This window comes from Triplophysa rosa, linkage group LG22 (assembly GCF_024868665.1).
Source record: "Triplophysa rosa linkage group LG22, Trosa_1v2, whole genome shotgun sequence".
In the NCBI taxonomy this organism is placed as follows: Eukaryota; Metazoa; Chordata; class Actinopteri; order Cypriniformes; family Nemacheilidae; genus Triplophysa; species Triplophysa rosa.
Genome location: NC_079911.1, coordinates 4133831 through 4160444, shown reverse-complemented (window position 1 = coordinate 4160444; position 26614 = coordinate 4133831). Strand labels below are relative to the sequence as shown.

The 26614-nt window shown below is 36.7% G+C and overlaps 1 protein-coding gene across 1 annotated transcript in view; it reads left to right on the top strand.

Annotated features, from left to right (window-relative positions):
• sptlc1 (serine palmitoyltransferase, long chain base subunit 1) overlaps window positions 1–21220 on the top strand; it is a 57791-nt gene extending 36571 nt beyond the window's left edge. Inside the window, exons 5-15 of the mRNA XM_057321903.1 lie at window positions 69–141; window positions 222–354; window positions 2151–2280; window positions 2501–2590; window positions 2743–2850; window positions 2941–3036; window positions 10960–11056; window positions 17535–17589; window positions 19617–19734; window positions 20104–20177; window positions 20336–21220. Of these exons, the coding sequence (XP_057177886.1) occupies window positions 69–141; window positions 222–354; window positions 2151–2280; window positions 2501–2590; window positions 2743–2850; window positions 2941–3036; window positions 10960–11056; window positions 17535–17589; window positions 19617–19734; window positions 20104–20177; window positions 20336–20432 (1071 nt within the window). The 3' untranslated portion in view covers window positions 20433–21220. The remainder of the gene's footprint in view (window positions 1–68; window positions 142–221; window positions 355–2150; window positions 2281–2500; window positions 2591–2742; window positions 2851–2940; window positions 3037–10959; window positions 11057–17534; window positions 17590–19616; window positions 19735–20103; window positions 20178–20335) is intronic.
• Window positions 21221–26614: the final 5394 nt, after the last annotated feature.

The following is a 26614-nucleotide window of genomic DNA, read 5'->3' as shown; positions in this document are numbered from 1 at the left end:
AAAAATGTTCTGCAAGTCCTGAGTTTGTCCATGTCATTGTTAAACAGTATAGTTAATGTTTCTTTTAGCTAAAGGCTTTGACTTCACTAAAAAAATATGGTGTGGGAACTTGTGGACCACGGGGATTCTACGGAACCTTTGGTAGGTGATATATTACATGCATATATCACATCAAACATTTCTCGTTCTGCCTGAGTGTAAAGCATTTCAATGTTTTGCAGATGTTCATCTGGAATTAGAGGAACGATTGGCAAAGTTCATGAGAACAGAGGAGGCCATTATCTACTCATATGGCTTTGCCACCATTGCCAGTGCCATTCCAGCATACTCTAAAAGAGGAGACATCATCTTTGTGTAAGTAACCCTCACTAGAGGTCTTCACGGAGGACCCGAGATCCGACCCGACGGGTCTATATTTTAACTGGTTAGCCAGATCGGGTCCAAATCCTATCGGGTCCCGGGATTATTTAATATTTTGTGTAATACCCGAGTCGAAACGAAAAGCACCGTTTGTGTTTTGTAACTCGGCTTCAACTGGTAAAACAGTGAGCTGAGGTTTCTCCTGGGCAGGCAGGCAGCAGCTAACGCACATGTGCCACACGTCATGCTTCTATGGCAACCGGAGCTTCAGCAGTGACAAAGTGACTTTAACAATTGACGATTGGCTCTTTTATTTAGAAGGCGGGACTCATTCCATCATCCCGCGCATTGCAATTTATCCCATTCCATGTTTATATTGATATAAATGAAGCATCTTGATACATCTTAAATTGTTGTTCAGACTCTGCTCAGAGCACATAGATAATAGCAAAGTAATGCTACTAATGTCTTTTGAAGCCTTTTTTTAAGTTGCCAGTCAGCGCTAGCATTTTTTTTACATTTTCACTAAACTTTGATGGCTCACAGTACATTTTCTGTAATGAATATATGGACAAACAATATACCAAATGAAAGAACAGAGTCTGCCGTATTCTTCTATCTTCATTTGTTCTTTTTTTATCACCTAGTAAATGTGGGTAAGTTTCTTCAAAAATGCATCATTTTGATTAAAAAGCTGAGATAATTAGAATTTTTTTGTCAAAGACTCTGCCCAGATTTGATGATTAAAAACAGATAAAATATATACGTTCTAGATTCTGTACTTTTTCCAAAGGTGTGTAACAGCGCCACCTGCTGTACAACAGTACAAACACAGATTGCCGTAATAACTCCTCTCTGGCAGGGAACAGATGCATTTTAAATGACTAGATAACTGGTCAATGGCGGGGAAAGAGTTGAGCATGTTCATTCAATCGGCAAGAAATTACTACTCCCTCGTCCGGTACGAGGGAGTAGTAGTTAAGACAAAAACTTACATTTTTGCAACTTGTTTATAGACTTAACAGCAATTTGCTGTGGAATTTGTGCTGATCTGGTCCAGGGTCTGTGTCTTTTCGGCCGAGTTTGGGTCTAACTTTCAAATACTCCGGTCCGGGTAGTAAATTTATGGCATTTCTAGGGTCTTAATGGGTTCGGTTCCAACTTTCAAAATATTGGACGGGTCGGGTCTGTGTAGCACAATCACGGGTCTCTTCGGGATCGGGTTCACATTTTTGGACCCGTGAAGACCTCTAACCCTCACTACATGACCTAAACTCAGATTTATCTCAAATAATTTTATAAAAGTGCCATAAATATTTATGGTTCTAGGTTTTATAAATTAATTTCTTTGAGTAAAATCTGATATTTTGTGTTTGAAACGAGTAAAATATTCTATTAAAAGTGAAAATGTCCCAAATAGGAATTCAGGAGAGTAATATTCTACATAAAATATATTGTGAACTTTTTTTGAACAGAGCCAAATACTTCTTTCTGGCCTGTGACTTGTTTTTCTGGCTGTGTTATTTTTGCCAGGGATAATTCTTAGGCAAAGATCTTATATGTACCGTGTATGCACACGCTTATTTAGACCTGTGTGTGCACTGTTATGTCATTAATATAATGTAAACCGCTTAGAAAGTCTGGAATTCTGACATTTTTGTAGTGAAGTTTTTCTCCATGAACTTGTCATGTCCCTATTTGATAATTTGTTTAAATTAAACAGAAAATGTCCCTATTTGATAACTTGTTTAAATGAAACAGCTTTTTTTTTTCTTTTTCTTTTTTTTTAGAGATGAGGCCGCTTGTTTCTCCATTCAGAAAGGCCTGCAGGCTTCACGCAGCTTCATCAAATACTTCAAACACAATGATATGGAGGATCTAGAACGCCTTCTGAAGGAGCAGGAGATAGAAGATCAGAAGGTAAAAGTTGTGTAGGAGTGTAGAAAGGTGTGTAAATATGTTGGTGCAGAGTCTGACAGTTTTGTATGTGAGCATTAATGACTGAAGCCTGGGCCAGTATAAAGAGATGAAGAGGTGTGTCATATGAACTCTTTTGGGATCCTGCAAGATGAGCCTGCTATATATTCTGCCATACATGTATACATTAAAAATGATTTATGAGTCTCCGTTTTTTCCCCAGAATCCACGCAAAGCTAGAGTAATAAGACGCTTTATTGTAGTTGAAGGACTCTACATCAACATGGCAGATATCTGTCCACTTCCTGAACTGGTATGAAAAACACAGGCCTAGTGTTCTTCTGTTAGAATAGGGGGTTATACTGTACCTTTGGGATTAATTAGTAATGTTTTAAGTGACTATCACTAATACTGGTTACTTGTCTCCAGGTAAGCTATTGCTTTATTTGGTTCTTTTGTTTGTAGGTGAAGTTGAAGTATAAATATAAGGTGCGAATTTTCCTGGAGGAGAGCATGTCTTTTGGAGTGCTTGGAGAGCATGGACGAGGAGTCACCGAACATTTTGGTGTGAATGTACGTAATAACCAAAGCGTAAATGTCTCTTTAGTTCTAGTTTGCCAAAATTTAAACATTATGAAACCTGTGTTACTGTTTTTGTTTCAGATTGATGATATTGACCTAATAAGTGCTAACCTGGAGAATGCATTGGCATCGATTGGAGGGTTCTGCTGTGGACGGTCCTTTGTTATTGATCATCAGGTATATTCGCAAAATCATTTGCAAAATACTGCAAGTTTCTAACAAGTAATTTGACCAGCTAGACTGAAAATAGTGTATGAAGCCAGTAGAATGTATTCTCGCATGTCACGTTATGGCTGATGAGAACAGAGATGGCTTTTATTACTTATTTCGACACAATATTTTCCAAAAAACTATGACATGATTTTGATTACCAAAGGGAAATTTGACTTTTGATTTATCAAATAAATAGGTTTCACAATAAATACACTTTGGTAAGCAAGGGCTTTTTATTCAATCAAAACTGTTTACACGAACACAAAAATGGGATTTTTTTCCTTTGCGTATTTGAAAAGTTTCACGTACACACGACAGCGTTATCAAAACGATCTGCATTTACATGGATCTGTATTATGCATGCCAGGCCAGTGGATTGTACTGTTGCGCTATAAAGAAACCCTACGTGCCTGCTCATATACGCATACTACAGATGTGCCGATCAGCTCAAATGTCACTCGAATCCCCTTCAAACAAATCATCCACCCGCCACCTACCCGCACCTATAATTTTCTCTGATCTAGATATCTACACCTGAACCGCACCCGATTACCACATTATTCATTCTAATTCTTTGTTTTAAGCGTGATGTCTGTGGATAATTCGTTTTGAACAGCAGCTTCCGTAACGTTAGAGCTAATTTGCACATCTCTGATAAATAATACGCTGATTTTAGGCTGCTTTTAAATGAACACTTTTATTTATAAAACAAATGTTTCGCTTTGCCCAGATTTGCCTACATTTTTTAAATAAAATAAACACAGGCTTTATTACTCCCTTCAGACAACTATATGTTCAGGATCAACTAATAAACGAATAAACATCGGAGCCAAGTACGGTGCAGTTGGCGCTGATTTGATTTAATTCTCCTTTTTTAATTTTCTCTCGGATATGTTTCGCCTCCATTTATGCTTTAAGAATGGCCCCTGTCCCATCCTCGTGACGAACGTTTTTTTAAACTGAGAGTCTGCAAATTAGTGCCTGTCTGCCTGATGAAAATTCATTTTAAACAAGTTAATATTTGCTTAATTAATGACTGATCTTATCCACCCGCAATTAATCAGAATGTACTTTTTTATTACCTTACCCGCCCGACCCGCAGATTATCCACAGTGTGTGCGGATATAACCGCAATCCGAGCATCACTAACCCATACGATTTTTATAAGCTAAGAGCGCTTTTAATACACTTTGTTGGCGTGTATGTGCGTTTTTAGTTTATGTATATAAATACTATGGGCCCTATTGTACACCCGGCGTGTGTTTTTGCTAGTTTCCACCCGATGCAGTTCTCATTTTCCCGTCCTGCGCCGCGTTGTTTAAATAGCAAATGTATTTGCGCTCATTTGTGCGCGTTGGTCTTAAACGGTGGTGTGCTCAGGCGCATTGTTGCTATTTTGAGGAACTGAAAATATACTGCGCCATAGACCAACTCAAACCTTGTCTAAAGTCAATGCCGCAATATTTTTTTTGTTTAAAAAGAGCGCATTAGTAGAAAATGTGCCTCTGGGTGGCTTTCACTTTACTTATTACACAGAGGGAAGTGCAGCAGCACACAAACATGCCAAATATAAAAAAATGGATTACAATGTAAAAGATTATTATTGTGTACATAAAGATAAAAATCCGACTTGTCATGTAGATGATCTGCTCCCGTGCTTTAACCTCACGCACGAGCAGATGTGTTTCCTGTCTAGAGAAGCATCCAGTTTTTGCTCTTACAAATTCCGCTGTGTAAGTAGCGAATCCGCCATGGCGCTGGAGAAATGATAATGGGTATGTCACACAGCACAACCAAGCAGCATGGAGGCTATGGGATGAATTTAATATCAAAATGATTAACAAATGCATGCACAGTCATCCGTGAACGTGATACAAGTTACACTTGTATTTTAGTATTCACAAACAAATGCCGTATGATTTGAATCTGTGAAATGATAAAAATCCGACTTGTCATGTAGATGATCTGCTCCCGCGCTTTAACCTCACGCACGAGCAGATGTGTTTCCTGTCTAGAGAAGCATCCAGTTTTTGCTCTTACAAATTCCGGTGTGTAAGTAGCGAATCCGCCATGGCGCTGGAGAAATGATAATGGGTATGTCACACAGCACAACCAAGCAGCATGGAGGCTATGGGATGAATTTAATATCAAAATGATTAACAAATGCATGCACAGTCATCAGTGAACGTGATACAAGTTACACTTGTATTTTAGTATTCACAAACAAATGCCGTATGATTTGAATCTGTGAAATTTAGATTGTAATAAACATGAGGCGATTTGTACAAATAGAGACAGATTTGTGAATACAATGTTTTATTTTGTGTTCATGTATAATCATTTTGCGCATACCAATGAGAAGTTGTGCATTTGTGTATCCTGCAACGCGTCCATTCATACTGTTCTGTGCATTCGGATTTTGAGACGTTCTTTACGCGGTTTTGCATTGGACAATCCCAGAGGTGGACAGTAACGAAGTAAATTTACCTGAGTACTGTACTTAAGTACACTTTTTGAATATCTGTACTTTACTTGAGTATTATTTTTTCTGAGTACTTGTACTTTAACTTAACTACATTTGAGAGACAAATATCATACTTTTTACTCCACTACATTTATAAAATGTCCAAAAGTAGAAAATGGTTTCTATGCAGAGGGGTTTCCTATGTGCGCAATTTATCTGGCTTGCGAACTGCCAGGACCTTTTACTGTTGCCAAGTATTTCAGTTTTTCTATGCTCGCGGTTTTCCGGCAAGCTTTGAATGGCCATTTGGCAGATTTTTTTTACGCAAATCTGGCAACTCTGGGATCTTCCCCGCTAACCTAATGTAAACGTAGGCGCTGATACACCATTGATAGCGCTCTAAAAAGGCAAATAGAACAATAATAGACGAAAAAGGTGCATGTTAAAGTGTGGTGTAATCATCTGTGGGTTACGATCAGTCAAAGATCGTAGAAATAGTGTCATGAAAATGATCGGCATAACGGCTAAACGGTAAATAAGCATCACATACACCTTGAGCTACGCGTGCATGTTAACTTCTGATCTGCTGCTATATCATTTAAAGCGATTTGGAAAATGAATGATGTTTTTACTGAAGTTAATATAGTTGAAGTATTCTTGTTGAAATAAAAACAATTGAACCCTGCCCAAAATACAACAGAAAATGTAATGGATTTAATGGTTATAATGGGAATTGTACTATGGATACACGTTGTCTACTTGTATGTGATTGATTCTATTGGTGGGATGGTAAATCCTGCTGGAATAAAACCCCAAACACAATACAAAGAGGAATTTAATAAAAATACCATAGTTTAATTATACTAGCTATAGTTTGTTTTGTAGTTAAATTATGGTAATACAAATGGTAATAAATCCAACAAACACATGGCTTCTACACTTAACTATTTACAAGACCCTTACTACTTACTGGTAAATTGCTGCTAAAACTGGTAAAGGGAATATACAAAATAAAAGAACACTGCTCATAAATACATATAGGCCTAGGGGGCTAATGAGGATAATTAGGCTAAATGATCATACAGGATTATATCTAAACGAAACATATATGTGCTAAACATATGAAGCTCTTAAAGGAGTTGCTCACTGCAAAATTTGCCCCCATTGACTTTCCATGGTAGGAATAAAAACGACTATGGAAAGTCAATGGGGGCAAATTTTGAAGTGAACTACTCCTTTAATACAACTGATACTGTGAGCTACTCGGTGTATTCAGTAGGTTGCTTCAGAGGCATAAGGTATACGACAATAAAACAATGCACAACTGACATAAAGGAAATTTACTTTTAATACTTGAGTACTTTTAAAGGCACGTACTTCTGTACTTTTACTTAAGTAAGAATCTGTCTTTACAACTTTTACTTGTTGTGGAGTAATATTTGACCAGTAGTATCTGTACTTTCACTCAAGTAAGGAAGTTGTGTACTTCGTCCACCTCTGGACAATCCACACACAAACAACTTCAGATCCACGCACAACCATGCATAAACTACGGCCTACCACTAGATGGCAGTCTGACGGAGCGATGCAGAGGTTGCGCTAGACTTTTTCATTGTCAGTCATTTTGACGAACAGGCTCATAAAAAATCCGTCATCATCTATTTTTACCCGTCACTATGGTCCAAGGTTGATGTTACGTGCTAATCATCATGTTTGTGACATCATCACTATGTACATGCGTTTACTCTCTGAACTTACTGAACTGAATACCCAATAAAGTCGTTTACATATTTAATGTTTCTGTTGTCAGACATAAAACAATAATTACAGACAACTGTTTATAATCATAACAGTAACAATGACAGGTGCTTGAAAACGCTGTTTTTTAATCATTTATTAATTTACTTACAAGTTACTTTAAGATGCTGTTTTGTTATGAATGTGCTGCTTCTGCCACTCACTGAACGGAAAAGACGCAGAGAAACATTTTCCCGTACTTAAAGTTGAGGTTTATCCAAAATAACGCTAGTCACTATCTCTCTCTCTGAAGGAAAAAAAGTCTGTAAACACCGCACCACTGTGCGCGCCTGTGTGTATGCGAGCACGCGACGCGGGTTTCTGATTAAGTGACAGATGCATGCATTGCAGAATAAGATCCTCAAACAATGTTATCGTTGTGTTATTATGAAAAGTGTAAAAATATTTTCCGTTCGTTTTGAATCTATTGCAAAATAGATTAGACGGTGGTGAGACGGCATAGTCAAATGACTTGTTTATACACGAGTCTCCACTGATGCCGTTTTCCTGAATGGGCGAGACGTTTATGAGTAATGCATGGGGAAACTTGCGCCCTTTCCTCTGGTCACTTACGATCACGTTCTGATGAAAGGAAATGATTGGATGCTACCAATTTGACATAAAGGGGAATTACAAATTGCCCTCATTGTAATCCGTCAAAATGACTCTCGCCCATTCAGGAAAACGGGATCAGTGGAGACTCGTGTATAAACAAGTCATTAGACTTGTCTGTTTCGCCATAGTTTCAAAACGAACTGAAAATATTTTTACAATTTTTATATTAACACAACGATAACGTTGTTCAAAATGACGAACAATGAAAAAGTCTAGAGCAACCTCTGCCGCAAACCTCTGCGTCGCTCCGTCAGACTGCCATCTAGTGGTAGGCCGTAGTTTATGCACGGTTGTGCGTGGATCTGAAGTTGTTTGTGTGTGGATTGTCCAATGCAAAAACGCGTAAAGAACGTCTCAAAATCCGAATGCACAGAACAGGATGAATGGACGCGCGTTGCAGGATACACAAATGCACAACTTCTCATTGGTATGCGCAAAATGATTATACATGAACACAAAATAAAACATTGTATTCACAAATCTGTCTCTATTTGTACAAATCGCCTCATGTTTATTACAATCTAAATTTCACAGATTCAAATCATACGGCATTTGTTTGTGAATACTAAAATACAAGTGTAACTTGTATCACGTTCACGGATGACTGTGCATGCATTTGTTAATCATTTTGATATTAAATTCATCCCATAGGAGGCCGCCGTTATTGTTTGGGGAATACTCGCGCATGCCTAAAGACTGAACGCGTAATACGCTTGCGTATGACGTCTTTGTTTTTGTAAAATGCTGCCTTCAGAGTTTACGCTGAAACGATAATGCCGTCATTTTCAAAAACTTGCACTTTGAGACCCGTTTTCAAAAGTTTGCGTTTTCAGTCCCCCAAAACGCCGTTGTTGTGCAAATGAACAGCCAAAACGCATAAAAAGTTTTCTGTTTTTAGTTGAAAACGGTCTTGTGTAAACGGCCTCTACTTTAGGTAAAGGTCATGGTTTAAACGCAAAGACAATAGATATTAACAAGATGCACCACTGCCTTTTCTATGAATGCGGAGGGAATGCAATGCTCAATATGGCCGCTCTAAGCCAAGGAAGTCCTGCCTTCCAGTTAAAAGAGCCAATCGGCAATCAATAAAGACTGACAGTTCACTGAGCCTAGCTCTAGTGAGGCACTTTCCGGTAGCTGAAAGGTGTTTTTTTTGTGCAAGCTTAGGAAAAAGTTATGGGGCAGTTGATGTCATGTTTAATTATTAATTGCAAGCTCACAGGATGCGTACATTCTGTATGCACAGAATAGTCTACTCCTGATGTATGGAGCAATTTCATGATATGTCTTTGTTTTTGATCATTATTCACTATGTATTGCTCTTCGTTTTAAACACATTTGTATGATATTCAGAAAAGCACCCTGCACAGCTGTGTTTTTGATGTCTGGCAGTGTTTATGAAATCTGGGGACCTTTTCCGGCCCCAACCCTACAGTATGACCAAATCTGGGCATGTTCTGCCCTGTTACTATGACTACAATCTACATTGAGCAAGGCCACAGTTTTGCTACAGTTAAAGACTAGAAGGAGGTGAAGAAGGGGAAACGGGTGAAGAAGGGGAAACCGGTCATGATGACCATGACATAATTGTGGTGGGAGAGGATTTATATTAAAAAAATACACAAAGATTGGTTTACCACCAATAGAAATGGATGAAAGGGGACAGGAAAAAAATAAGAGATAACGGGAAATTTCATGATTGGTTTTAGAAAGGACCACATTTCAGAAGTTTTACTATAACTGTAGACTGGAAAAACACTTGGTTTTCAGATGACTTGGAACATCTCACTTTGTTTGACTCGAGCAAATAAAGTTAACTCTTTGATGCCTGGACCTTCTTTGTCTGAGAGATTTTTTTGAACTACAAGATCGTTATTTTCACCACAACAGATGCGAATTGGACCAATTTAACTTATTTTTATGTTGTTTTTATTAAACAATAAATGTGCTTTGAATGTTATTTAGCGAATAGACTATATCACGTCACGTGGTAAATCCATTAATGTTTGTTATGAATGAAAACTTTAGGGAAGCAAAATGCATGTGAGCTGTGCTCTAGCTCTTAAAGAGATAGCAGCATAATGAACATCTCTGTTTTAATGCTCATCAAACAACAAAAGACGAAAACAAAACCCACTCACTTGCTCCTGACTAATTAACTTTTACAACTTTAATATGGTTTCATCCATGTTATTTCATATACCGTGAAGACTATTAAGTGTTATTTTACATTTGATTACGTTATTCAGTTTCTGTACCTGATAACCGTTAGACCAACCTGAAACGCCTGAAAAGCACTGTTAATTTCAATTGTGTGTTTGCTTTATTGCATTTATTTGTGCTAGTGCTCGTAATTTGTTCTAATTTTATGACTTGAGGATTCACTGTCTTTGACTATATATGAAATTTCTGTGAGTTAGGCTAATAGTTTTATGGTATTATAACCAATACATACTTTTAAGTAAAAAACAAACTAATAACTAGACAATGTTATGTATTTATTTATTTGTGTTAGGGCAAGTTAAAATGTTTGCAGGGCCAGTATAAATGTAGACATTAATGAATGCATAATAATCGTCATAATCGTGCAACCGTGATTATTGCTCAGACTATAATCGTACCAATAAAATCTATAATCGCTGCATCCCTACTCTGATGCCCGATGACACTGATCTTCTCTCTCCTACCTTCTTAAACCTTTCCTTCTACGAAATCCTACCCAAGGACTCAAATTCATAATCATTATTATAGGCTTGCTGTTGTAAATCGGGGTAAGGTAGGGAGGCTGTATTGAACACTGACTTTTTAATGCACTGGGTCAATTATTGATTTTTGTTGATTCTTAGCAAAAGTGCTAGATTACAGCTTTTAAATGTATGGCATAAGCTCATTAATATAGAGTCAAAATGTACTTTTCTGTCTTTTAACATTTGTATGCCAAGTAGTAAATACATTTTTTTTGTATATGTGATTGGAATATTATGTGTAATGTGTGTTGTTGTTGTCCTCAGCGTTTGTCAGGTCAGGGTTACTGTTTCTCAGCATCTCTTCCACCCATGCTGGCAGCTGCTGCTATTGAAGCCCTGAACATCATGGAGGAAGATCCAGGTAACAAAATGTGGAAATGTTTTTTGTGTGTGTTATTATTTTGTTGAATTGCATAAACGTGAACCGTAATATGTGGAACAAAAAGGTAGAAGGCATAATACTTAAGCTTTTCTCATTTACTTGTCTTTTAATGTGTCTTATCTGCTGCTTAAAGAACTGTGTGTGTACATGTTTATAGTATACATCACTGTTTAAACTACAAAACATATACTGTAATTGTATCCAAAGATTTAACTAGTGTGGTTCCGTTAACTCTTTCCCTGCCATTAATGGTATTTTCCTCAATTTATAATAATTGGTTTTCCCACCATTTCCATGTTTTCACTGTTATACAGTAGGGGGCGCATTTAATTTATTGTATGTTCGTATAGAAAAACACATTGTGTGTAGACCATCAAAGTTTTGTGAAAATGATCAAACATGCTGGCAACTTTTTAAATATGCTGGCGGAGAAAGATTTAACGTGACTTTAATAATTAATTTATTGTGAGACTGCTTTAAAGCAACCTGTATTGAATAAAGTGCCATACAAATAAAGATGACCTGGCTAGCACTGTAAAAAAAAATTAAGCCTGCACAACAACAAAAAATCTTAGTACTAATTTCCTCTAGCTTTTTCTCGTTTACTCAACCTTAGGGCAAGCAGTTTGTGTGAACTAAATTTACTGAGTAACTACCACAAAAAACAATGTTGATCCAACTTAATTAATTATGTAACATGCAGTTTTCCCAAGTTCTTTCAACTACGACTACCATCAAACTCAGAAGATTATTTTATCACATAATATAAACACTTAAATCAAAACAGACCAGAACTTTGGTCAAGTAACTGCTCAAACAGTTGTGGAAGCCATTTTTAGCGGTGGCAGGATTGCGATACACTTACCACTTAACACACAAACCATCATTCATTGAAAAACAAATATATATACATCAGGCAACTAACAATTTCAACAACTACAGCATAAATAATGTCTGCAAATACTAAAACAGTAAAAGTGATTAAGAAACAAATTTAATATGAAGCAATGCATGCTGGGAACCTTCCGTTTGTTCAGATTATATGGCTCGTTAAATTGGGCAAACCTTTTTGCCACATTTTGACCAAAACTTAAATATCTAAGTCCAGTAAACAAAATAATCTTCGTCAGCAACAATTTTAGTCTAATTTTGTTTAGTATACACAAAATAATAAATTGACTACTACTAAAAAAATCTTTGTTCAAGATACATAATTGATCTTGTTAGGAGAACAGTTTTAAGTTGGATTTTTTTAGTGTAGCTAGACTTCAGAGAAGACCCTCAGTTAATGAATTTATCCAAACAATATGCAGCAATTCACAGGAAGACATCCATGCAGAAGTGATTTTAGTAGTATTTGTTAGGCAACTATGTGCAAATCTGTGGACCTTTACACTAATTAAAGTCTGACTGCTTTCCCTCAAAGGTGAGAAGACTTCACAGGCAGAGATCTAGTTCAAATAAATCTCAGTGGGTGTTTAGTGAAAGTCATTAGACTATCACACTAATGTTTGTGGATTGAGACCCCGCTTAAACTAAACTTCTATAGGTGTTTTCACATATAGTTTGATATAACCCATTTCACTTACATTTATTTACATTTACATTTATTCATTTGGGAGACGCTTTTAGCCAAAGCGATTTACAAGTAGGAGAGCATATAAACATTTCGTCAACACGCTAAACAGTACCGTTAGTTTACACTTTTACAGAATCCTGGGTTATCTGTTCCACGCTTCACACTGCTTATAATTTCCAGGGGTTAATAGAAATCCTTTACGCCTAAAATTACACCTTGCAAATAACACGTCAGATCTGCTTCGATCAGCTCTTAAAGGGACCGTATTCTTAAACCTGCTGCCGCGACTCCTGTCACTAATGTTAATCAAAGAACAAAAGAAAAGAAGAATTCAATGCGTTTTGTAGCTTTAATCAGAATTCTTCTTTTAATTTAGAATTTAGCTGTCAAGACTGTAAAGTGTTTGAGAACTTTCAATTTCTTTATATTTCCTACCTGTTAAACGGGTAGGAAGGGCAAAGATATGAAATTATAATGGGCTTGTAAAGATTGTTTAAAGTTTGCTTAAATTAAACGTTTTTTAAAGCCTTATAAATGTTAAAATACAGAGGTGGTCTGAGTGCAGTTGGCTTTTTGGTCCTTCTGGGGGTCTGAGATCACTTGGTTTGTTCGCATATACACGCTGAACTGCTTTGAGGGCTCAAATGAACTAGTTGTGAAAACGCCCTGTGTGTTTTTAGACCAGAAACATCGTAACCTCGGTTCCCTGAGAGACGGGAACGAGACATCGCGTCAGAAGCTAACGCTGTTGGGGTAATCCCCTCCTCCTAAAACCTTCCTGAAGTCTTATTGAATCGCACCAGTGCAATTTTAACTCGCAGCTATATAATGTGCCGTCATAGTAGTATGTACTCGAGAGTACTTTCAACTGAATGCACAGCACAGCTGATGTGAGCAGTGAACACGGCAGGGAAAAGAACGAAGAGCAATGCCTGTTTTCCCATGTCATGAACAGATCCCAGAACATTTCAATGAGCAGGGGTTCTGCCTCCAATCTCAGTGAGGGAGCCCATTCCTTATGAGCATGTCCCGTTCCTCGTGAGCATGTCTCATGCCACAGTTAAAGCGACCTGGGATGTGCCCTGTCCTGATGAAAAGCAGATGGCGACTGGCATAGAGAAAAAGGCATGCATACTACCTTTGAAGTATAATGTTGCTACCGAGGCATACGTGCCTATGAGTAGGCCTACATGCTGCACAACGGCTTCAATGCATTTAAGCACATACCCCAAAAGCTGACATCAAATCTTGCATCACACAACTGTGCAAAGATCAGCCAACGACACAACAAACTACATACAGTGGCTTGCAAAAGTATTCACCCCCCTTCATTTTATTCACATTTTGTTATGCTGCTGCCTTATATTATATATATTAACTACTTTAAATGGTTATTTTTTTACATTAATCTACACTCTATGCACAATAATGACAAAACAAAAAACTGATTTTTGACAGCTTTGCAAATTTATTAAAAATAAAAAACAAAAATAAGTACATTGCATAAGTATTCATACCCTTTTCTGGGACACTTGAAACTTAGCTCAGAAGCATTAGTTTTGCTTGTTGATGTTTCTACACTTCGAGTGGAGTTAACCTGTGCCAAATTCAATTGAATAAGTATGATTTGGAGCAGCACATACCTCTCTATAAAGGGTGCAACAGCTGAAAATGCATATCAAAGTAAAAACCAAGACATGAGGTCAAAAGAACTGCCAGTAGAGCTTTGAGACTGGATTGTATCAAGGCACAGATCTGGGGAAGACTTCTGAAAAAAATCTGCTGTATTGAAGGTTCACAGAAGCATGTAGCCTCCATTTATCCTCAATGAAAGAGGTTTGGAACCACCAGATCTCTTACTTGAGCTGACCTCCTGTCCAAACTGAGCCATCGATGGAGAAGGGTCTTGGTTAGAGCGGTGACCAAGAAGCTGATGATTACTCTGGTTGAGCTCCATGATCATATATGGAGATGGGAGAAACTTACAGAAGGACAAACATCACTGCAACACTCCACCAATCTGGGCTTTATGGCTTAGTGGCCAGACTCAAGCCTTTGCTTAGTGAAGACACATGGAAACTTGAAATATGCAAAAACGTACTTCAACGAATCTTTCAAACTGTCAGAAACAAGATATTCTGGTCTGATGAATCTCAGATTCATGCATCATGTCTGGAGAAAAACAAGCACTGCTCAACACCTGTACAATACCGTCTTAACAGTAAAGTGTAGTGGAAACAGCATCATGATGTGGGGGTGTTTTTCAGCTTCAGGGACTGTACACAAAATAATACACGGAGATAATGATCATGAAAACCTAGCCCAGCACATTCAGAACCTCGGACAGGGCAGAAGGTTCATTCTCCAACATGACAATGATCCTAAGCACACAACTAAAACAATGCAAGAGTGGCTTATGGACAACTCTGTCTATGTCCTTGAGTGGCCCAGCTAGTGCTTGAACCCAACTGTACATCTCTGTAGAAACCTGAAAATGTCTGTCTACTGATGATCTCCTTCCAACCTGACAGAGTTTGAAAGGATTCTGAGGAGAAGAATGACAGAAAATTGCCAAATGCAGATGTGTAAAGCTTTTCACATCATACCCAAAAAGATTTGAGTCTGTAAAGGCGCTATAACCATTTTCTGAGTTGATGGTATGAATACTTATGCAATGTACTTATTTTTGTTTTTTATTTTTAATAAATTTGCAAAGCTGTCAAAAATCAGTTTTTTGTTTTGTCATTATTGTGCATGGAATGTAGATTAATGTAAAAAAATAATCATTTAAAGTAGTTTAAGATAAGGCAGCAGCATAACAAAATGTGAATAAAATGAAGGGGGATGAATACTTTTGCAAGCCACTGTATTCAACTTAGCCGGCACTACAGTATGGCACACAGGATAAATGGCAGCAAGCCGGTGCACACAAAAAGGATAAAGGTCGGTGCTGCCGGCTCCATATCTTGCTGTTCCACAGGAGTAGAAACAGCTGCATGAATTTATTACAAATGCATTACAACAAACATTATATGAGGTGAAACAAATCATTTAAATTAACCATTTGTCATTTACAACGTGATGACATAAACAAATCTTATAGACTGATATGAACCATTTGCTGTATGTGGGAATCGTTGGAACCAAAACGCATTAGAATAAGGATTGATACTTAATTCTTTAAACAATAATAAACAACGCGCATTACATTTTTCTTTAGGTTCTTATTTGCTTTGTTCAAACTTGACCTTACAACCTAAAAAGGAAACTAAAATACCTGTGCAGTGTGCATGGAACTGTGTTATGGGTATTTTAAAGGGATACATGTGCCTGCTTTTGGGAGCACAGTCTCTTGATACAGGGGTAGATTGTGGATTGGTTTTTTTTGTTTTTCACGTACGCCAGGGTTGAGAACGCTAGCTCACACAAGTTGAAAACAGCACACTGACGGTTGGCGGTTTCACATTAGCACTTTTGGTGCGCACCCGGGTTTGATTAATGTCAGAGTTCGGTTCGTTTGGGTGATGTGAACACTGTCTTCTGAACCCGGGTGAGCACCCGCGAACTGTACCCGAGTCTGCTTAAAAGGGGAGGTCTGGGGTACGGTTCATGTGAACTCCAGTACGCTTCGCTGCTGATATGAACGCAATCGTACCAAATCGCGGAAGTGAACCGCTATTAATGACGTATTATTTGGTAAATATGTGTGCTTGTGTGTGTGTTTCACTCACTTATCTGACGAGCGTGACTGACGTGCTCCAAGCAGAGAGCTGTACATCTCATTTCTGTTCGCCTTCAATGATCTTAAAGGGGTCATATGGCACGTGTTTTTCTATGTCTTTGGTGTGTTATAAGTTGCCCATGCATGTATTAGACATTGCTCAAATTAAAGTGTCGGAACAAAAGATGCATTGTATCTAAAAGCGAATGCCCACCCAGACCTGCCTGAAACGCCTCGTGTAACCACGCCCCCACAAATCTACGTCAGTTCGTGGTACGATTTCACTAAGACCGCAAAAATGTATACGCAAGTAAGGTGGGCGTACCTGTTAGTACAATTGCTTTGGAACCTGATGTTCCAATTATGGTAAGAGGCGTTACATTTCCATCACACGCTTGCAGTATTCGACCAATCACTAGAATTAACTGTTCAAATTCAAAAACAAAAATGTATAAAAGTGAAGCGAGCAATGTAATGCATTTTGCTGCCTCCTCCTGCATCGTCAAGCGACCGGGTAAACAGCTGCAGGCTTGATGACGCAAACGGCCCACAGTTCGGACCCAAAAATAATTATATGAACGCAGTCCAGCGGGGGCAGGGGGAGCAATCGAACTAGGGTTCGGACCTGGCAATCGTGAAACCAACCTGAGATAGCTGGGTACTCGTGTCCCACATGAGCGCGCATCAGTACAATGGGCGGAGCGATTCTCTCCTGGGAACAGTCCAAGTGGCGGTAAAAAGATATTTAAACTTTACATACGTATGAAGTATATGTTTTTCGCATATTTTCAGTTTCATTTGGACATGCTCATATGTTGGTGTTTTGATATATGATGTAAATCTGTAATATGTAATATATGGTGTAAAAGATTATTATATGGTACTGGAAAAAAGCTGCGATTCGGCGGCACCCCTAGCCAGTTGTCAAGGGCACCCACTTTGGGAACCACTGCCCTAGGGATCTGTTGTTTCAATTCAAAAGTGTCATCACATATTCACTTAATCACATTGGGTATTGGGCCTTTAGTTAGCCATAGATTGCTTTAAAGCAATGCTGCGTTTCAATTATTTAGCTTGTGTAGCTGGGAGTTTTTTTTATTAAGGGTTTGTGCTTTCAAGGCTTTATGTGACGCAGTGTTTTTCCTTTTCTTTCTCAGGCATTTTCAGCATTCTGAGAAATAAATGCAGACATGTACACAAGGCACTACAAGGGCAAGTAATGTTTGTTTGTTTGTTTGTTTGTTTGTTTATTTCTATGCAAAAAAAAGAGAATCAGTTACAAATGTGAAATCATTTCCTGTCAACTCAATCTTTGAAAAAATGGAACATATTGTTATTTGTTATTATGTATTTATGAGATAAGCATTAGGGCTGGGTATTGATTCTGATGTTCCGATTCGATTACGATTCACAAACTCTCGATTCGAGTCGATGATTATAGATTTAATACAAATCCTATAGATATTTCTAAAAAAGATCAGTAAATATCACATTACAATGGTGAATTAAAAAATGAAATGAAGAGCCACAAACCTGTATATTAAACTTTAAACACACTTGGGTATATTGAAACAGAACAGGTTATTTTACATTTAAGACACAGTATAACACACATAATTTCACAAAATTGGCTGTAAAGAGGGGCTGCAATCATATGAACCGCTGCCTTTTATGTGAAGGTGATGTTAAATTCGACGACACGCCCGCAGCCGCCATGTCTATTAAGCAATGAATGAACGATATGGTCCCATTGTAACATCCACCCTGTTGTAAAAAGAAAAGTGACATTTAGTGGATAGTAGTAGCAATAACATTCACGTTAATGAATGTTCAGTGCTTGCGGAAATATGAAAGAAAAAAAAACGATTCGCAGCTTGAGAATCGACCGCATTTTAAAAAACAATTAATTGATTTTTCGATTTTTTTGCCTAACCCTAATAAGCATATCAAATTGAAACGTTGAACACTAAATGTAATTTGTAATTAAGACTTCTTAATTTGTATTTGTTATGGCTGATTTACGCTTGAAAGGTCAGCAGTGATTATTACACATCAAATGATTCACACTCACAAACTACAATAAACTCCTTAAATATTTATTTTTTTCAATTGTGTAACAAGGGAATAGAACACTGATGTTTCGGCTAATGCCTTCAGTGTGTATAAACGTTTAGTTGCTACACCCTCTTTTTAAAAACACATCAATTGTGTTTTCATCAATGGAATTATCCACACCAGTGCATTCTAATTAAGTGTTCATTTGTATCCACCAGTCTTCGACATACCACTATAATTAACATAAAACAAAATGTACAATATGAAAATCAAAAATCCCACAATACAGCATTTACAACAAGACTATCATATTTCAAATCCAGCAACCAATAATCGTTTAATCCTCGCAAACATTAATATAAATAATCAAACATCAAATCATTTCGCATCAGAAATGCATTGTCATAAATAATCGATGACCTTAACATTTTAAACCACTAAAGCTATAAATTACAACACAGAATCAAATTTCATTATAGAAAAGCTGTAAATCTGACTTGATCAGCATATCCAATATATTACGTGATCTCTTAAAAGTAAAGAGCAGGCAAAACTGAATTTTATTATGTTTACATTTTAACAGAATATAATACATGCCAATGTTTATATATAGACTTAATCAAATTATTATGTTTATTATATGTGAGCGTACAGTTCACCGCATAGTTTTTTGTTTTCAAACAAATGTTTGTGTAGGGCCACCCAAAAAATATTTTTTATTTTGTTGGCTAATTTTATCAAATGCATTATTCAACCAATCTTTTGGATAGCCTTATGATTGAAATCGTTGAAAAAGCAATTCTTGTTTGTATTTCAAATTCATGTTCTGTACTGCAGTTACATTCCAATCTACACAAATGGCTAAACGGCAAACTGTATTTCAAAGAAACTGGATGGTAACTAATAGCTAATAGTGTAATTTTTTGAAAAACAGTTGATGGAAAAAATCTTCTATCTTGATCACTTTTCATCCAAAAAATGGATCGTTTCATCCAAAAAATGGATGGTTTCACGATTTTTTTCTATTGTAAATTTGATAGATGAATTCTCTAATTGATAAACGATAAGAACATATCTAGCTCTACCTCAAGGCCTGACCAAACCATGAAACAATCATCAATATACCGCATCAAAAACTTAAATCTTAAGTCAGCGGTGATTATCATTGGCGTTGTTTATTGCAGGACTGCAGGCTTGAAGGTAGTGGGCGAGTCTTTTGCTCCAGCTCTCCACCTACAGCTGGAGAATAGCACAGGATCCAGAGAAAATGACCTGAAGCTACTTCGGGAGATTGTTGATTACGTAAGTCATTTGTTTTATCATTGACGGTTACTGGTATCATTTTAATAAAGTGTAATGAAAATTATTATTGACTAATATGGCAGAAGACCTTTTCCGATAAAATGGTGCTGTCAGGAGCAGATTTTTCTTTTAGAAAAGCAATTAACCACAAGAAGCCATGTGATTTTTTTCATGTAAATATAAGGGAGAGCTAACGAATTTGTTATTCTGCCATTAAGTGGCTTTTGTCAAGACACAGTTTTGTCTGGGAGTGCCATAATTCTAAGATATTTGTTGATAATCAGCCTATTTGCACATTTGAATTTGGGCAAAACATGTATCCTACAAGCTATAATCATGCTGCTATAAGATTTTTTTTCTTGTTTGTAGTGTATGGAAAGACAGATTGCTCTTACTTTAGCACGATACCTGGACAAAGAAGAGCGTTTTCTTCCACCTTCGAGGTGATGGTCTTTGAATTATCTTATCCGTATACACCCTATTCTATCTATCTGTAAATGTACCTATTAAATCTGTAGAACAAACATTGTAAGAAGTGTTTTAGGACAACTTGAACTGAAATTGAATGTTTGAATTAATGTTGAATCATTAATGTCCTCAGCATTCGAGTCGTGGTCACTGTTGAGCAGACGCAGGAGGAGATCGAGAATGCCGCAAAGTGCATTCGAGAAGCAGCTTTTAATATCCTGAAAAAATGACTAATCACCTTCACTGTGAACAAACGGACACTAACAAAAACATCACACACCACAAAGCTTGTGTACATAGAATTACTAGAGATATAATGAGCGAGCCATCCTGCCTAATGGCTCTTTGACCTTTAACCCAAAGGACCTTAGCTGTGGGAACTTGGCATGTTTTGTATTGGCATAAGATTTACATACAATGATTTAACCTGTGTTATTTGAGACATAGTGTACAGATAATGTTGATTATTTGAGTCTTCGTTTCACATTTAAACAAATGCAGAGCTGGTTCCTTACACTGTTTGCAGCTGGTGTGCACCAACAAACCTATTTATATTACATTCAATACCTAAGTATTGATGGAAGATCTAACCCCACAGTATCTAGTGAATATTACCCAGAAGAACAATACTTGTTTTATGTATAAGGTAACGTTTTATATTATGTATTTACATCTTTTCCTTTTGTAACATTTGACCAAAATTTGCTTCTTCACCACATAAAAATCATTGATTTTTTTTGCACTGCATATGTATTATTTTCTCTGTCTTCGACTTGTGAGGGACCATGCCTTTTAAATCATACTTTCATTGTTCTTATTTCCAATCAGTTTATTAGTTGATGATGCAATAAGTGTACTTAGAATAATAGAATAAAGTTCCTCACACTGAATTAATTAAATATGTCTATATATTTATTCTGATTGTTTCTATGGTTGTCATCTTGTTGAAATTATGCTTTGGAAGCAGATTTCAAGAATAAGTCACATTTCAGCCTTAATTAAAATTTGCACTGTTTTATGTACTTTGGATTTCTTTCAATCCCCTTACTTTCCCATTAGTAATAAATGTATATTGTGCAGTAGTGTATGTGTAAAAAACGGGTAGTTTCTATATTGCGTTTTACCTTAAGATCTTAAATCTTGTATTTAGTTTGTTGTCTTTGTGTGTACATGTTATTTGTATAACAAACAATTGTGAGATTACGTTCTATATTTTATGAACGAATCTAAACTAGACCCTGATTAGGCACATCTTAACTTACAGCGCCTTCTAATGTTTTGGTTTTATACATAACTGTAGGAGAAGCTTAAAGTGAGGCACTTGCCAACCTTAACGCATTCATTGTAGCAGCAGAATAGTTTTAGTTCTGTTTGAGCGAAATTGCAGCGAAACTTTTGATCCCAGGTTTAATTGTTGGTAGGAAATATGTAACTTTATTGTCACCTTAGCATGTGATTTTAGAGCTATCTGTCTACCAGTGTTGGGTGTAACTAGTTACTAAGTAATTAGTTACTGTAATTTAATTACTTTTCCCTTGAAAAAGTAAAGTAAGGGATTACTGTTATTTTTTCTGTAATTTAATTAGTTACTTCTGATGTAATTAAACTAAATACTTGTGTAATATGTGTGTGCAATAGTGGAATTGACATTAAAATTCAAAGTCTAAGTTTAAAATCCTTGCTTTAATGTATAATTCTCACATTTGTAATACTTTGGTGAGTTAATAAGAGTACTTTATGTAGTTTAATATTATTTATTTGAATGAATTAAATAAGCCATTTCATGTCTATCCTTCAATCACTTAACTAATCAAGGTTGATAAAGGATATAGTAAGTAATTAGTAATAAGTAACGAAATACTTTTTGGAGAGAGTAATTTGTACAGTAATCTAATTACACTATTGAATATGTAATTAGTAACTAGTAATTAATTACTTTTTCAGAGTAACTTACCCAACACTGCTGTCTACCCCCTTGGAAGTATGACTTGGTCTCGGTCATGTGTGACTGCCCTGAGGAATTGTATGGCTGCCGTGTGCAGAGACTTTCTTTAAATTAATACATTTCTTTCTGAAATATTTGGTGTCCGAGACTTTCGGTCACCTTGGGCGGAGCATACTCGTGAAAATCACGAGCTGCTGTGATATCCTTCTCTGATTTGTCTGTGCACCGTAGAGGCCAGGAACCAGTCGACATTAATGCTAACACGACATTTAAAGTCCCAGTGAAATTAAAAATGACAATTCTTATTTTTTCATGAAATATATCATCGTTTATAGTAAATAGGTTATCAATGTGGGTCATTTTCTTTTTAAAATTCATGTACCCTCATAATCTGCAGTTAAAATCTGAAAATGCACTTCCTTCCTGAAATTACGTAAAGTTGACTGCTTGGATGGAGCATCTGTTAACTCCTCCCCTTCAACTGTCAGTCTGCTGCCAGTTTCATTTCAAAATCAATGTAACAGCTGTTTTACACATCCAATCAATTCGCAGTGAAAAACGCAAGCCACACCCACTTATTTTCACCTTTGAAATTCCTTTTCACTCGGAAATGTGTCAGAATACGGAAGTAAAAACGATCGCAACTTCCGGTTCACTGGGACTTTAAAGCTTGATGTCGACTAGTCGCAGATCATGTGATTTTTTGACAATGCACCTTTCAGAAGACTGCTGACTGTTCCAAGAGACGTGCGAGCGGGACGGATGTCATTCCCAACCGCTTCAGCGGGATTCTGTCACACTCCTGGCAATAACATATGTTATCTTGTCCAGCTTCCGCACGCATGATTCACAATGTGTCCTGTTTTTGCAAAAGCTCACAGGTAAACCTAACGTTTCAGTGCACTTGTTACCTATTTAATAAAACATGAAAGAAACAGAATAAATAGTCTGCTATGATAAAGCGTCTGCTGCATTAGGCTAATAAATATATTGATGTTGTCCTAAAGTCATAGGCCGTCACAAACAAACTCGACACATTTTTCTGTTGTTTCGTCTATTACTACATGACCAGGGCTGGACTGGGACGTTAAATTGGCCCTGGCATTTTTTGACCAGCTTCGGCCCTCCACCATTTGTGTCGACGGGTGGGGGTGCGAGTGGTAGGTTGTGCTGCTGTCATTGCCTTTCATGCAAACATGTCCGATTTGCAATTGCATTCGCGTTCTGTGCATATGTGCACGATTCACGCTTCTAATCTGTCCATCACTCCGGCCCATGCGTCTGTTTCGGCCCAAAAAGTACATCGGCCCACCGGGAAAATGCCCGGTATGCCCGATTACCAATCCAGCCCTGCACATGACCCTTTCAGTTGACTTGTTGTAAATGTCAGGGAAGTTTGGTCTGTACACACGCTTCAGATCTGAAGTAACGTTAGGCTGCTGTAGAGAGATCCACCTGCTCTTTTACTGCATAGCCCCGCTACCACCGACCTCTTGCTTTGAAATAGTTGTATTTTATTTTTGTTGTTGTTGCTCTTGTGCAATAGATGAACAACAGTTTATTTGTATTTAGATACTATATATTTAGACTAGAGGCTATTTTGCGGGAGTCCCGCCATTCTCAAGTAGCCGCCAGTGTGCACACACTGCCCACACCCATCAAATCTTGTTGCAAAACATTCCCTAGCTCTTATTATTATTTTTTATTAATGACGTCATGTCATCGACTAGTCGACGCAACTTTTTAGCACATAATAGTCCACTTAAAAAAATTTGAGGTCTTTCAAGCCCTGCAGCGTAGCATACATTTGAAAATATTCACTAGTGCATGGCTTTGATGGGTTTTATGGGACGTTACCTAGTTATATTACCTGGTATATTGATTTGTTTCACATCAGATGTAAGTTTGTGCTTCTCCCACTATAATCATTTACCCTGGTGGGCCTCTTTGTGATTTGATTTGATTTGATTTGGCTCAGCTATGGTAATCATGCTATCAAATAGGTTTTAAATTCTATTTTTTATAGATTTTAGAGAAAATGTGTTGGCTTTAAAAATATCTTAATAAACTTTTGTTTGTTGACTTAAAACATCAAGTTGAATCTTGTATAACTTAAAAAAAAATGTTAAATGTTCAAAAAAGTTGGTTAACTTAATTAAACAAGTTAAAGTAACATGCAATGACTTGTTGATCATATGATTTTTTACAGTGTATTCACAGGGCCCAGTAGTAACAGGAGTGACAGGGTATGGCAAGCCATTTTGTCATTTAATCCTTGACGTTTACTAGTATCTATTTTTAGGCTACTAGTACTTATTGTTTAGTTACTAGTAGCTATTCCATTAGATACTAGTACTTATTCATTAGACACTAGTACCTAAAAATTAGATACTAGTGCTTATTTATTAGATACTAGTACTTATTCATTAGATACTAGTACTTAATCATTAGATACTAGTACTTATTCATTAGATACTAGTACCTAAAATTAGATACTAGTGCTTATTTATTAGATACTAGTACTTATTCAATAGATACTAGTACTTAATCATTAGATACTAGTACTTATTCATTAGATACTAATATTTAATCATTAGATACTAGTACTTATTAAATAGATACTAGTCCTTATTTATTTGTTACTAGTAACACATTTCAGATTTTTGCCATTGACTTCTATGGAGATCTGTCATTTAGATATCAACTATTCAGTTCTGACTAGTGTGTCTTCCTATAGTCACCAGTACCTACTTATTAGGTACTAGCATTTATTCATAAGGTACTGATACTTATTTATTAGGTACTAGTACTTATTTTCAAGATACTAGAGCCTGCCAAACAGATACCAATGCTTATTTTTTAGATACTAGCACTTATTCATTGGATACTAGTACCTATTAAATATATACTAGTATTTATTATATTTATACTAGTACTTATTCATTAGATACTAGTACTTATTTATGAGAAACGTATACGTGTTTACCAGTTACTAGTACTTATTAGATTTATACTAGTAGCTATTCACAAGATACTAGTACCTTTTTCAATAGTGACTAGTAAGATATTTTATTTTACTAGTAAGATTTGCGATTGAACTCTACAATGGCCATTCTGACTAGTCATTACATATGACAGGTAAAAAAACAATTGTGACCAGTAAGATAAGAAATGTTACTAGTAACAACCGTAAAAGACACTAGTGTCTAATATATAAGTACTAGTACTTAATTAATTACTACTAGTGCCTATTAAATAGGTACTAGTATACATTGAATACAAATCCAGTATTTAATAATAAGTACTAGCATTTACTGAATACGTACTAGTAGTATTAAAAAGATACTAGTCATTATTGTAATACGTACTAGTCAGAAATTAGTAACTGATATCAAAAACAGAATAACTACTAGTACCGATTCATTTAAAGGTACAGTGCGGGATGTTTTGTATGAAATGCAATATAACATACAAAACTGTGTCTTTAGATGTGTATAAAAACCTTACGTAATGAAAAGTTATGTTTTTATTACCTTAGAATAAACCAGTTGTATCTACATAGGGAGCGGGCCTATCTACATGGAATTTGTTATGTTGCGCAGCCATGTTTTGTACAGTAAGCTCTAACGAACAAACAGCTGTACAGAGCGAGTTTCGTATATGTTGGTCTTCGTGTGTGTTTTTAGACGCAGCTTGCGTCATCACTGAGTTGAAGACGCACAAAGTAGTAAGTCGTAGTACGGAGAGGAGGAGGAGTAGTCGTCGTCTAGCTGAAGCAACTGATTGTTCTGTCTTAGAAGTTTTTATAAAATGGAGGACCATGCGTATTGTGCACAAGCGCCGACAGAGTGTGAATCTCCGTCGTCAAAGAAGCGCAAACGTGATGCTGCCAGACGAATTGGAGACAAACGGCGGCAGAAATCCAGGATAAACATCGGTGTATCTATTACCAGATGGAAGGCACTGTTGAAAGACAAATGTTTTCAAGGCGACGCCGAAGTTGCCTGTTTTCTGCTAGACTGGTAAGATAATTCAACATTTTCAATGTTTCCACTTTTTCAATGTTTACCAAACAACTGTTTTGTTGAAACGGTAATGTTAGCATTTTATACAAATGGCCATATAACCTCCGAATAATAATGTATTTCCGTCCCTGCGGAAATACATTATTTACGTGGGTCAGGTGACACAGTGATGGATTTATGGACTTATTTTGCGTATATTCAAATAATTTTTAAGTGCGTTTCTGTTCAAAATTCTTGTTATTGTTATTATTGTATAATAAAATTGAATTAATTATTTTACTAACATTTTTCTTAAATCATCCTGGCGACCCATTTTTTAATTCGTGCAACCCACCTGAGGGTTGCGACCCAGGGTTTGAAAACCACTGGTCTAGATCGAAGCCAACTAACGTTAGACTTAATGTTAGTTGTGTTTAATTGTTTTTGAACCAGGTGTGTGACG